Below are 14,331 nucleotides of genomic sequence, written 5' to 3'. Positions count from 1 at the left end.
TGCCCAGGTTATTGACGAGTGTGAACACTGCCCACAGCCTCTCCTGCTCTGAAAGACTGTTACAAGAAATGGAGCCCACCATCATGGACCGAATGGACTCAGCAGCTTTATAGGGATTGGTCTGTGCACTAGGATAAGAGTGCACTGAGATGAGAGTGAGGGTATATTGAAAATGTGGGATCTGAGCATGACGTGAATGGTATGGAATAAGGGGTGGATACTGTCCTGGGTTCAGTAGCAGCAGTCAGTTTTTCTCTTTCTTAGTAGCTGTTGCAGCACTGTGTTTTTGACTTTCGGCCTGGGAATGGAGCTGATAACACCGATGTTTACCCTGACCAAGGACTTTGTGAGTCTCATGCTCTGCCAGGGAGGAGGGGAAGCCGGGAGGAAGCAGGGACAGGACACCTGACCCAAACTAGCCAAAGAGGTATTCCATACCACAGCACGTCATGCCCAGGAAGTAGAACTGAGAGTGGCCCGGAGGGGCTAGAACGCTGCAGGGTGGGGGTGAGGTACCGGCTGGTGAGCGGTTGTATTCTCTTGCCTTGTTATTTCCTTTATCATTATTACTATTGGTGGTAGCAGTAGTGATTTGTGTTATACCTTAGTTATTAAACTGTTCTTATCTCAACCCGTGGGAGTTGCATTCTTTCGATTCTCCTCCCCATCCCTCCAGGAGCGGAGGGAAGAAAGGTGGGGGGGGAAGTAGACTGCGTAGTTCTGATTTACGGCCTGGGCTTAAACCACGACATGTCCCTACAGTGGTCTTCTACAGTAATATGATACATTTGTGATTTATATTTCTTGATGTACTTGTGGTTTATGCTCATGTAATCTTTTTTTATTATCTTTATTTTTAGGACGAACAGTCACAATTGCCAAATAATGACGTTAAGTCAGCTAGAATCCCTGCTCAAGGAGGAAGTATGTTGATGAGGGTAATAGCAGAAACCACATGCTGGGGTAGTAATTCCTTTCAGATAAGTAGATGGTGCTCTTGATATACTGATAAAAAAAATCTAGTAACAAGTTACTGTAAGGGTGGTGAGGCACCGGAATGGGTTGCCCAGGGAAGTTGTGAATGCTCCATCCTTGGCAGTGTTCAAGGCCAGGTTGGACAGAGCCTTGGGTGGCATGGTTTATTGTGAGGTGTCCCTGCCCATGGCAGGGGTGTTGGAACTAGATGATCTTAAGGTCCTTTCCAACCCTAACTATTCTATGATTCTGTGTCACCCTGTTGTATTATGAAGATCTGGTCATTCTTGTATGCTTACAGTTTTCTGGTTTGTCGGGGTTTTTTTGTTTGTTTTTGTTTTATTATGCTAAAGTACAAAGTAACATTTTAAAAGCCTCTCTAATCCACACTTTTTAGCATCCAATACCCAAACACTTTTTCTCTTTCAAGCAGTCTTTTAACAAATCTCTGGCTTAGGGTTGGCATAGTCCCACTGTGAATTTATTTCCTAGTTACTAGATGCTTGTGGCTTGAGTAACAACACTTGACTTATTTAAGAAACTAGATTCTCCATGGCGGTACAGTTTGTGTAATTGCTTAACCCTTTGCAAGGCTGATGTAAAACATTCTGTCACATCAGAAGAACAATATTTTAGGCATTTTGTACTCTTTAGAAGTATCCAGCCACTTGAGAGTCAGCTTAAATCTCAACTCACATTTTAACAGCACAAAACTACTTTTTAAAATCCAGGACAAAGTGGTGGTGTTTCTATGGGAAGGCTAGATTTTTTATTTTAATTTTGTACAAACTGAGCCATGAAAATTTGTTTGTAACATCCTGATTTTTTATTATATTGGGGCACTTGCAAGTTAACCTGATGTCACTTGTCATGCCTAGTAATAGTTATTATTTACAAGGACACAGAAGAGTATTCCATGCTTTTGAAAGCACAGAGTAACAGTCTGTTGGCTTTACTCTAAGACTGCTCATAGAAGAAAAAATACATTAAACATAACCTGATGTAAATTCCAAGGAAAATTCAATCTCCTGCTGTGCTTAGCATGAGCTTGGCCTGTAGTTTGGGAGGGAGAAATAAAATCTTTCTGATTTCACAGCTGTTACTGCACCTCAGGGCTGCAGTAGTATTTGCAACCCATTTGCTTCCCTTCTACAAAGTAGGACATCCGAATATATCCTCACTGTAGTCTGAATAAAATGTTAACATATCGCAAAGGCTGTTAGGACAGATTGTATCCAAGACAATCTTTTCTCACTGTAGAAAAGCCTATCAATCATAACTTAGTATAGTTGTTATTAATGTCATAGCTTTTATTCATTTGTCTGTATACAGCTAACTAAAGAGGAACATTTATGTTTTCATGTTAAGTGTTCCCTATCACAAAAGAAACTGCTGAAATATCTTCTTATTATAGAATTTATTAATTGAAAATATCCTCCAAAGTCCTAATTAGAGGTACATTTAATTTACAAGGTTATATGTTATTTTTTAACAGCATTGTTAAATAGAGCTGTTATGTATATTTTAGTACATTAACAGGAAACACCATTAACGGAAGGCAAGGTTACGGCTACATATATATCCCAGGAACAATTCAGTTAAAGAAGTACTGCAAGATATGTAAATGCATGATGTACACAGGTAATTATTCAAATACACTTTAGAGTTCATATACTCATTTAAATATTTATCTGTAACATATCACAGTGGTTATTCCCAAGCTAAACATTATTCTGCTTATGTTTGGATGCATGTAATCAGCCAAGGACAAGGTTTTGAATTTGTATGTGCAAGTAAAAAAAAAAAAGAAGATTCAGCAAGCCCAAAAGATAAAGCTTCTAATGTCCTCAGTAAAACATGGAATAGTGGTTTTTATCTTGTATAGGCAGAAAGACACATTTGGACCATCTACTACATATATCTGTATTTAGCCATCATAACTAGCATACTGGTCAAGACGAGCATGGTGGTTTACTCTGGATGGATGCCAAGTGCCCACCAAAGCTGTTCTATCGCTCCCCCTTCTCAACTGGACAGGGAAGAGAAAAAACAACTAAAGGCATGGGCTCTCCACAGGGTCAAAGCCTTCTTCAGGCATCTCCCTGCTCCAGGGGATCCTTCACAAGCTGCAGGTGAATATCTGCTCCACCATGGACCTCCATCGGCTGCAGGGTCACAGCCTGCCTCACTACGGTCTGCAGCAGGGACTGCAGGGGAATCTCTGCTCTAGTACCTGGAGCACCTCCTTCCCTCCTTCTTCACTGGCCTTGGTGTCTGCAGAGTGTTCCTCTCACACATTCTCACCCCTCTCTTCTGGCTGCAATTACTCCTGTGAAGCTGGTTTTTTTTCCTCCGCTTCTTAAATATGTTATCCCAGAGGCACTACCACCAGTGCTGATGGGCTCAGTCTTGGCCAGCAGCAGGTGTGTCTTGGAGCTGGCTGAAATTCCCTCTCTTGGATGCAGAGGAAGCTTCTAGCAGTTTCTCACACAAGCCACCTGTGTAGCCCCCCGCTACCAAAATCTTGCCATGCAAACCCAATACCATAAAGAAAATCAGCAAGTGGTTCAGAGCATTTTCTAGTCAGTGAAAAGACATGGCAGAACAAGCAGCCTTGGATTTGTCATCACTATCCTGCACTTAGAAACTCTTGCCATGCTGGTGGTTCACTTAACCAAATGATCCAAGGCTGACCTTGTGTCGTGGTTTAAGCCAGTCGGCAAGTCAGCCACGCAGTTTCTACTTCCCCCCCAGAGGGATGGGGAGAAGAATCGAAAGAATGTAACTCCCACGGGTTGAGATAAGAACAGTCCAGTAACTAAGGTATAACACAAATCACTACTGCTGCCACCAATAATAATAATGATAAGAGAAATAACAAGGGAAGAGAATACGATACCACCTGCCGGAAATATGCCCGACAGAGAAGAGGACGTGCCCTTCCGGGAAACTCCCAGTTACATCCCCGGGCATGACGTGCTGTGGTATGGAATACCTCTTTGGCTAGTTTGGGTCAGGTGTCCTGTCCCTGCTTCCTCCCGGCTTCTCCTCCTCCCTGGCAGAGCATGAGACTCACAAAGTCCTTGGTCAGGGTAAACATTCTGATCAGCAAATGAAAACAGCAGCTTTATCAGTATTATTCCCAGGCCGAAAGTCAAAACCACAGCCCTGCACCAGCTACTAAGAAGGAGAAAAACTGACTGCTGCTGCTGAACCCAGGACACCTTGCCTGGTTTTATGACACTAAAGTTATTTGTTGTGTTTGTTGGAAGTAAGCCTTACTGCCTCTGTAGTCATTCTTACTTGCTCAAAAAAGTATAGATAAGCTAGGTAAGGATTTTGAGTATTTCAAATGCCAGTATTTCAAAGCTCCATGTTCAGTTTTGACTATAGGAGTCCTTCCATCATTTCTAGTCAAATATAGTAAAATGTTACTCCTGAAGGTCACTGTCTTGGGAAAAGCAGAGATAAGGAAAGGAAACAAGAAAACAAATAAAACCAAACCAACAACTGATCAAGAAAGAGAAGTAACAGCAAACTGTAGGAAAATGACCAGTGTTGTCTCCTAAGAAAAAAAGAAAAGCCTGGAAGGAGGGCCAAATGCTGAACCCTGTGCCTGGAAATAAAAATAATTGTACAGGAAATAGCTCTTTTCTATTGACTCAGTGAGCACGCAAGGTAGTAGGCAGCAATGTAGTTAGGCTACTTAAGCACTTCTTTGTGTGCTGTGGGTAACAAGAACCAGAACTTTTATACCATACCAGAAGCCCAGACTCTTCGTGCTCCTGGCCAGCTGATACCCTGACTGCTCACTACTGCTCTGGTGCAGCAGAGGCCTGTTATTGTAGGAATATTGTTTTAGCTAAATTCAGAACCTAACTGTTTCTCTTTAGAGATTACTGAAGTACTGTGATTGATTCTCATTTACAATAAGGCTGTTCATGTAAAGCAGAATGTAAAGAGGACTGAAAATTGATTTATTTTGTGTACTGATTGCACAAATTTCAAGGTCTCTAAAAATTGCTAATGAGTTGTAAAGGGCTATCAATATGAACAAGCATCAGGCCCATGTATTTTCCTCACTTCCCCTACTCTTATCTCCCCTCCCCCATTAATTTTTGATTTTATGTTTATGAGGATCTGAAAATAGTCTAATTCTTTTCTATCTGGTTTGGGCCTATCTTTACCAGCTGGTAAATAGGAAATGTTCACTGTAGGAAGCCAATACTCTGCAGAGTGTAAACAGATGGAATCAATATAAAGTGACAAGTTAGACTGTGCTACTGAGAATACAGAGCCAAAACTAAGAGCATAACAGTCACGATACTTATTTTGTTCCAATTCATTTGGTACTGAATAGCACTTCATATATGCACAGCTGTGTCCTTCCATTTTTTACTTTCTTTCTTCTGGTTTGATGATGACAATTTCAAAGAAATCTTTAATTAAAGATTTTACACAGAATGGCCCAAAGTAGAATATAGGGAAAATGAGAACTGATGTGTTTATAGCAAAAGAAGAATATTTTTCAGGCATTTATTTTCTTTCTTTCTTTTTTAACAAAACAAAATCTGATGTATCTCTCTGTGTATCATATGCTAGATTGATAGATCTTCACAGGTAGAAATCTTCCATTTGGTGATGAGGTATTTAACCATACCTCTAAAAGCTTCCCCATCATCCTTTTTCTTCCCTGGTACCTGTTACAGCAGGGTGTCATGAAGAGCAGAAAATCTAATTGTAAATCTCTACATGGGTGTGCTGGCCGAAGAGAAGGGGACACTGCTACAGACTGCTGTCAGACTGCTCTGAGACACACTGGAAGCAAAGTGACTGAGAGTCTTCCTTTGCCTTCCCTGGCTAGCTTGCCTCATATGTACCTCTTCTACTCTCAAGAAGGATATTTTGAAGACCGTGGATCTGACCCATGGTCTCTTCAGAGACAGTTACTGGGGTGGTAAGCTTCCAAGCTGTCCTGTGTTGTAGGGTTTGCCTTGAAAGCACATCTGAGTTCTAGTCCTTTTGCCAGGTGTTATAGTGTGGGTTTTTCTTTACTAATTTATGCATTTTTGACACATTTTCGCAAAAGTGGAAGAAGACAGCAGGTTTTACCACTCTATCCCCAACTTATTCCTTGCAGCATATTTCTTAATGCTGCCATTAAAATTTTGCTATTTTTGCTTTCTTGGCAAATAATAACCCCCGATTTCCCATATGTTGTTTATTAGGGTGACTGTATGTCTCTAATAAGGGGCAGCAGCCACGAATTTGAGCACAGATTTTGCTTCTGATCCTCATGTCAGGGTCAAGCAGCTTTTGTTTCCTGCAGAAGAAACACTGGGTCTGTCCCACTCTCCTCCATGCATATCTCCCTAGATATGCAAGCCATGGTAGCACATCTGTGCAGAACTCCTCTCCCTCTTCATCCAGTCAGCTGCTTTCTCTGCAAAGCACAATTCTTTTCCTAACTATAACACTAGGGGTCTGTTGGTCTCAGGGATTTCCTAAGACCTCTCTCAGAATTGTTTAACAACAGAAAAAGGGTTTATGGCATTGTAGGCATAATTCAGGAGCTTGAGGTAATGGGAATGCATGAAAGCCCCTTTCCAGATCTCCTTCCCACCCTTGCCAAATACCCTGAGCCACCAAACAAGTTCCATAAAGGCTGGGAAAGGGAAATAACACATGATGCAGGTGGCACCTTATAAGCCCAGATCCATGGGCCACACAGTTTCTGAGGAAAATGCCTCGATATACAGTGACTGGTAACACTTGTGTGGGTAGCAAAATGAACTTTAGTGATTTGTGGCAGGAATTTTTCGCCCAGTAAGTTGCAGTCTGCATAAGCGTGTGTCTGGAAGTTTCTGCCGTTTGTGATGCATGTGGAGGAATTGTTTTCAATGGCTATCCTTTGTGCTCCTGAAGTGTAAGAAAATATTTCAAATATTCATTGCCTTCCTTCTTCCCAAGGGATACCCGAGTGCTTTACATGCATAAATGCTGCTGAAATGCAGTCACTGCTGGGGTGGGGAGCAGCAGCCAGCTGGCACGTGTCAGTGACAACAGAGTGCATTATGCCAAAGACACCATGGCAAGTCCCTGCGGTTGCTAAAAGTGCTGTGGTATCACTAACACTCCAGAGAACAAACAGGAACATTGCTTCTAGTGTCTCTGCTGAGTGATTCTGATAGCATAAACTGATTGCTATGTAGCTTATCTAACCTGTAAGGAGAAATGGTCACACCAAGCTGGCAGAAAAACGTACCACTGGTGCCAGGCACCGCAGTATCCAAACCTGTGCTTCACTCATTAAATAATACATTTCAGTTAAATCTGATTACTGGGGAAATGAATCAAGATTTCTGCATTTCATTCTTTATGAAAAGCTTAGAGTTGTGCTGGAAATGTTTTGCCAGTCAAGGCAAGGAAGAGAAATCCTAGCCTACTCTGATGAAATCTAATCCTTTCTCTGAATTTGAATTCCCTTTGTTGTTTTATATGTATTACTATAGGAAAATACACTTTTAATTAATAAAAACTGTTTCCTTCTTCATGCTTTAGCCAGATAAGAAGCTTTATCCTCTTCCACCTTTTTTTGCCAGGTAGAGTTGCCAAGAAGTAGTCAAATCCACCTGATCTATAGCTACTTACTCTGGGCAACCTTTGCTTGTATCAGTAGATGGCTGTAGCCACAAATAGGCCTATTTACGGTGCAAAAATGCTCTGCAGTAGAAGTACTGGACTTGGAACCTTGACCATTTTGGTGAAAACAAACAAGATACAAAGTCTTGGCCCCACTGAAGTACTGACTTCACTATGATCAGGATTCCCTCCAAGGATTTTCCTGCTTGCTCCTGGTAGCACTGCAGAGTATACGCAACTGAGCTGAGTTTAATTCTGTCTCATGCAGCCTCATTCAAATAAGTGAGTAAGGAGCAGAGGCAGAATCTTTATTATTGCTGCTTTTATGTGAGCCAGAAAGTACACAGCCTGATTCAATTCCCCAGTCACATTCGCAGAAATAGCAGTTAAAAAGAGTGATTATTTTTGAACAAGGCTTTATTCTTGTAAGCTGAACAATTCAACACAGAACAGAGTAAGCATGGAAGCCTTCAATACTACTTTTACTGTCAGTTTTCAGGTTTTAAGCTTGCTTTAAGGTCTAGGCAGCTGAGTTTATTTACAGATGTAGAGAAAACAGTTGCAGTTTCTAGAATGTTAATATATTTGTCAGTTTGTCCCATGTATACATTCTTTTTCAACTCCTAAATCTTCTTGATTTTGGCAATTTTTGAAGTGAAGTGAAAAAAAGAATGCTCTCGTATATGTAGAACAAATAATTCACTGATATTCTGGAGTTCACTGATACTTACAAAACGTATACCTGCCTTGATCTTTGATATCTGGTTTCCAGCAAATCTCTAGGTTTCAGTCATTAAAGGAAGATCATCCTACTGCTTAAAATATATGAATCGTATCAGAAATTCATTGCTTTGCCTAAAAGTGTTTTGAAGTTTACTAGTGCTATTTGAAGAGGAAATTGCCTTAGACATTGAGTAAATGTAAAATATTCATTTCTCTTGGAGTGTTACTGTAACACTTTCTATTGTGCCAAGGAATTACTCTACTGTATTATCAAAATAGGTATAAAACGTCATTTTGTATTATATGTTAGAAAAGCTTTCCACTGCTTGCAATTGTGTCAGTTGTGTCAGTATTAGTTTCTTGTTCATTGAAATCACCTGTAATTTGTAGATTGCAAAGAATGTGAAAAACATTACCAGGTGCTGCAGACTTTTTGACTACAGCCATGCAGGGTGGATACAGAGGCACAAAAAAAGGCAAATTTTTGAGATGACCTGTTTTAGGATGAAGGACTCAGAATTTGAGAAGGAAGTAAAGAAACAGCATGATTTTTCTCTAAGAGTAATAATGCAATAAATAATGGGGACTTTGTGATCTGCTGAGTGACAGTGGCTGGGGGCTGCTTGCAGCAGGCTAATTTGCCAGTTTATCTTCTGTATGCAAGTTACAGCCTTCAGCCTTTCTCTGACTAAACGGATGCAGCAGTATGCAAAGATAAATATGTTGGTAATACACTCCAAAGGGATGAGTCCTGCATCAAAATTCACCCCAATCAGCTTGATTTTCAGGATGGGGGTTAAGATACTAAAGTGACAATGTGGGATTCCTCTTGCCTGAAGTCTCACAAAGCGACATTGGTGCTGCATGTCCTTGGCCTGAGATCCAGGGCAGAATTGAGTAGTCTGCATGGAGATGCTGATGCCTACCCCTGTCTGAAAGCTGAACGGAAGAGATAGTGAGAACCCCAGAGGATCTTCCAGAGGAATAGTGAAAAGAGGGAAAGATTTCTCTACTCTGCTTATAAGAGGTGTTAGGTCAGCCTGTTGCTTGTCCCCTTCCATTTGTTTGGCTGACATAGGATATACATAAGATCTGTTTGAAATATTCTACGATTCTATTCTATATACATATGAATCTATTATATATATGTATGTATATTTGATTCTGTGATTAATCAGTAAACCAATGTATCAAGAGGACAAAGTGTGTGTGCAGAACATACCTACAGGACCCACGAGCCCCTCCCTTTCACAGCTGATTTGAAAATGTTTGCTGATGAACAAGAAAATGGCTCCCCACTCCTTTTGAGACCAGTGAGTGGAGAAAGATAAGAGCCATTGCCTGTCGCTGGAGAAAAGATCCTAATAACCAGGTGACTAGTGAAATCTTGCCTTGGAAAAAGGCAACAGCTCCTATCAGCTGTTTCACGGTTTTGCTAAATTCCTGCAATTGTTTTAAGTGTGACTGGTTTTTTGTCCATGGGGTAGAGGAACACTGTTATTTGAAATAAGATGTTGCATGGCACGTCTTCACATCCTGTGCAACCTGAGGCAGTGAACAGGGAAATGTTATATCATGGATACTATACTCTGCTTCCCGCTGGTTTTGCACAGTTTTCATGTGAAGTGATATGGTGAAATAGAAACTCAGAGGCTGCCTTCAAGTAGGGTGAAGCCAGAAAGCAAGGAGCATCTTGCTTCAGTGAGTCAGCCATCTAAACTTGGCAGTTGGTTCACCAGGAACCTTGGAAGAAACATTTAACCTTTTAGAGCTGTAGTATGCATATCTTCATAAGGGAGTAGTACTTGCTTACCTCAGAGGGAGGATGTGAACCTTGACTGATGTTTGTATAGCATTTGGAAACTAGATTGGTCTGCTCTTCAATGGCAGAACAATGGCTAAGTATTAATACTGGGAGTCCATATGTGCTTCAGATATGATGGATCCAGTGCTCCTATTAGTTTGTACTGGACGAAGCTGTAGCAGATCCTGCTTTCACAGAGCAGAGATGTGAGGATGGGAAGTAGCTGGAGCTTTGACTGCAGCAGGGGATGCACAAAGAGGGATGGTCCAAGCATGATGGGGTAGGAAAGTACATATCTAAAGAGCATGTGGAATATTTCTGTAGGATCTCTGCTGATGGGTTGCTGTGAAATTGTTCTTATAAGGCACTATGATGGAAATGTTGAAAGAGATCAAGTGATGACAGTGCCTGTGAATTGAAGCCTATGCATCCTGGGAGATCAGCTACAAACAGCCTTAAACCAACATGAATCTGTTAGCTGCAACACATACTCCAAGGGCAACCTAAAGAGACTTCAGGGCCTTGGAATGGCCTTCCAGTTGCATGCAGTGACACTGGAAGAAATAGATGGGCCAATTCTATTATTATGTGGCCCCACGGATGGTGTCACCATCACAGTTCTGGGGTTTTCAATAATGAGATGGCTTACATGGCATCAGGCTTGCTGACACCAGAAGGGATTCATCTTTCTCAAAGCAGGAAGAGCCAGCAGGGCTCATTGACAAAAGACTTTGGAGGGGAGGGGGATAATATGAGACGTACTCGTGATAAGCTGTGGGATGAAATACTAAGGTTAGAGAGACGGGTGCTATCAAAGGCCCTCAGCCTGTTGTCTGGGACATGATGGCCACACTGGAGCACACTTGAAATCTTACAGACATGAGCTAGGGCCTCCCTAGGTAATAGGAGCCATGAGGGAAATACCAGTGAAATACCTGAAAGGAATTAATGGATGTTCTTCTAAGAAGGTGACACAGATGACAGCCCAGCTGAAGTGCCTTTACACCAATGCACACAGCATGGGCAACAAACAGGAGGAGCTGGAAGCCACCATGTTGCTAGAAAGCTAAGATCTAGATGTCGTTACTGAAACTTGGTGAGACAAATCCCATGACTCCAGTGCAGCTATTGATTGCTACAGGCTATGAAGGGACAGGTGAGAAAGGAGGGGCAGAGACGTTGCCCTCTACTACAGGAAATGGGTAGAGTGTGAAGACCTGTCACTAAAGAATAGCCACAAGCAGGTTGAAAGCTTATAGGTAAGAATTAGATACTGAGGCAACAAAAGGAACCTTGTGGTTAGTGTCTATTACAGGCCACCCAATCAAGGGGAGCCTATTGAAAATCTACAGGAGGCATCGTGCTTGTGGACTCTCATCCTGCTGGAGTATATTGGCCACCCTAACATTAGATCAAAAGAAGAATGGAGAGCTGTAGGCAGTGTTCAAGATCAGGTTGGACTGGGCTCTGACCAATCTGCTCTAGTGGAAGATGTCCTGCAGGGGAGCTGGAACTAGATGATGTTTACAGCTCCCTTCTAACCCAAACTATCCTATGATTCTCCATGCTCTGATTCCAAAATAATTTTTGTTAGTTCATATTGCCTGGCTACACTATTTCACTTTGTGTATTTTTTTCTGGTTGGGACACTTTCCAGAATTAGATATCAACAAAACCAATTAAATAATTTGGTACAGGCAATTACAGAACAGAAGCAATACTCTTCTAAAGCAGGCACTCAAAACCCAAAAAGATGCTTTATTTGACAATAAACCTTGTGTTTGGCATTGCAATCTGAAAAGTAATAAATCTATAAAAAATTTACTACATCTCATAAGTGTTGAATAATAAAAAACCCCACAAATTTTCATTTTGGGGTTTTAGGCTTTAAAAAGATGAAGTTTTCTCAAAAAACTTATGAAGCTTAACAAATAAAAATAACGGTACTGAGTCACCTCTGTATGAAGCAACACAATATCAAAAATAATAGAGAAAATTTTGTAACATTTGTTTTATTTTCCTACTGATGGAATATCACACAAACATCTTTTGAAGAAGCCTATTAAATTTGAGAATGTTTAAATATATCCAGATTATACCTGAATTTGTTATTATGGGCAAACCTTAAAGCAAATGAAAGTGTATTCTCTTCTCAAAGTGCAAGTTGCAAGATGTTAATGTTAATATGTTTATGGAAGGATATTAATGTCCCAGTCGAAAGAATAAAATGGCTTTGTTTTTGGAAGTGTGGTAAATTCATGGGTCAAATTCATTCATTTCTGTGCTGGTAATTTTGCACCGATCCAGTTAAATCTTAAGAAAAACATAAAACAGCTATGTCTACTCTGTTCCTCTGTCTGCACACTTATTATTGTACAAAAGCTATACATCCTATAATCATCATGCCCTAAAACAGCAGTGCCACTGACTTAGGTCATATTTACTGGATTTATTTTGTCTGTATCACAGGTGGCTGAGAAGACACAGGCAAATCGAGATATTTGAATCTAAATGCCCTCTGCTATTTCAAGTATAACCGTGTCTCACTCTAAATTCCTGATAAATTGGGCAAGCACAGTACTTGAACAGCAAAATATCTAAATAAAATGGGTTCCAATTGAATATTTAAGTTCTCCACGTCATCATTCATGAAATTCCTTGTCAAAAAATCAATAATCCTTCGGCTTTTAGGGTATTTTTTAGCATGTTGAGGGCAGATAAACAGGTAGGCAAAGCAAATGCTAACAGTTTTTTTAGACTGTTTAGGTGTATCTATACCCCTTTCTTCCCTCTCAGTTCCTCTTCCTGGGCAAAAGATTGGAGTGTCATACTCCAAACCCAGCACCCTAAAATGTTGGTTTCATTAGAAAGGAGTTTTCTTCTGTTTTTAGGTTCCCTGTGAGGTTTCTGTGTATTTAAAGAGCATTCAGTTCAAACCTGCAGGTCCAGCTACATTCTAGGGCATTGGATGCTCAACTAGCTGCTAGGCCATGTGTCTTCGGTATGATTACCTCACATTTCTCTGGACTGTATACCTTTCATAGCATAGTCCTCTGCCTGTGACATTTGGAAAATGTATCTTATTTGATAAGCCCTGAGCTCCTGTTGTCCTTCAGGTGTCTACTTTTGAAATACAGTGAAATATGCTCCACTGATAATTATTCTTTCTGCACTGATCTAGAAAAAGCCTCTAACCCAATATTGTTCTTTGGACCAAGTACTGCTGCCACTTCACAGTGTGGTCTCCTGATTGATTTCTGCTCTTGGACTCTGCAGCTGTTCCTGATTCAAGCCAGAGCATGCTGAATATTTGCCTTGGATTGATTAACAAACATTTTTTTCCCATAATACTGTTACGGTTGTTGTGGGACACTCTGTCAAGTCTCTCAATTAACTTTAGTAGTCTTTGGACCAGTTGTGTAATTATCAAGAGGGCTTTTTCTGTCAAGATCCTGACATAAGGCACTGCCCATATGTATCTTTTGGGCTGGGGAAACTTAGTATGTAGTTAGGGGAAAATATTGATTTAAATATAAATATAATGAGCTCTGTTTGTGATCATAGCATTTCTTTTAGATAGGTCAGCCCAGCTCCAGCAAGACAAAGCAATTGTATTATATCACCAAAAGGATATTAAAAATTTTCTGAAAAAAAAACCAAACCAAAACCCAAACCAACCAATCCAGAAGTCTAACAGTCCTGAAAACTACTTTCTGCTAGGGAGAAGTAAACCATTTTTGGATGGACCTCCCATGTAAAGATTTACTTGACTCTGAAAAATGAAACTCTCCTTAAGACCAGATCTCACAACTTCAGATTTTAGGCTTTTGCAGTTGGGCAACCTTGATCATCTAGGCCTAGTAGTCAGGAAAGTTACTCAGGTTTCATATCAAGGCTAAATTCTTCAGTTTCGTGGGAAAAACCAACCATGAACTATATATACATATATACCTATTTCCTTAAGATCCCACTGATGTTCTGAATTCATTGCAACCAGGAAATACGAACTTTCATTATTACAAAAATGACTGGAAACATAGAAACAAAACCAATCTAACTTCTTCCTATATGTGATAACTGGATTTAATTTGAAAATCAGAGAAAGAAAAGGGATATGGCAGGAATTTTTCAATATTGAACTTAAAAGCTTTTTCTTAAAAGTCACATGCTCAAGATGAAGCTGTCCC

General features: G+C 40.5%; 1 protein-coding gene across 1 annotated transcript in view; it reads left to right on the top strand.

The window, feature by feature from the left end:
- Nucleotides 1-14,331, top strand: part of EFCAB6 (EF-hand calcium binding domain 6) — a gene marked incomplete at both ends in the record, with an annotated part of 111,726 nt that overhangs the window by 5,928 nt on the left and 91,467 nt on the right. The window contains 1 exon segment of the mRNA XM_080609804.1: nucleotides 861-938. Coding sequence (XP_080465930.1) covers nucleotides 861-938 — 78 coding nt within the window.

The sequence above is a fragment of the Psittacula echo genome, assembly GCF_963264785.1.
Source record: "Psittacula echo genome assembly, chromosome: 1".
Classification (NCBI taxonomy): domain Eukaryota; kingdom Metazoa; phylum Chordata; class Aves; order Psittaciformes; family Psittacidae; genus Psittacula; species Psittacula echo.
Note: the sequence above shows the minus strand (reverse complement) of the source record. Positions and strands in the feature narration are given on the sequence as shown.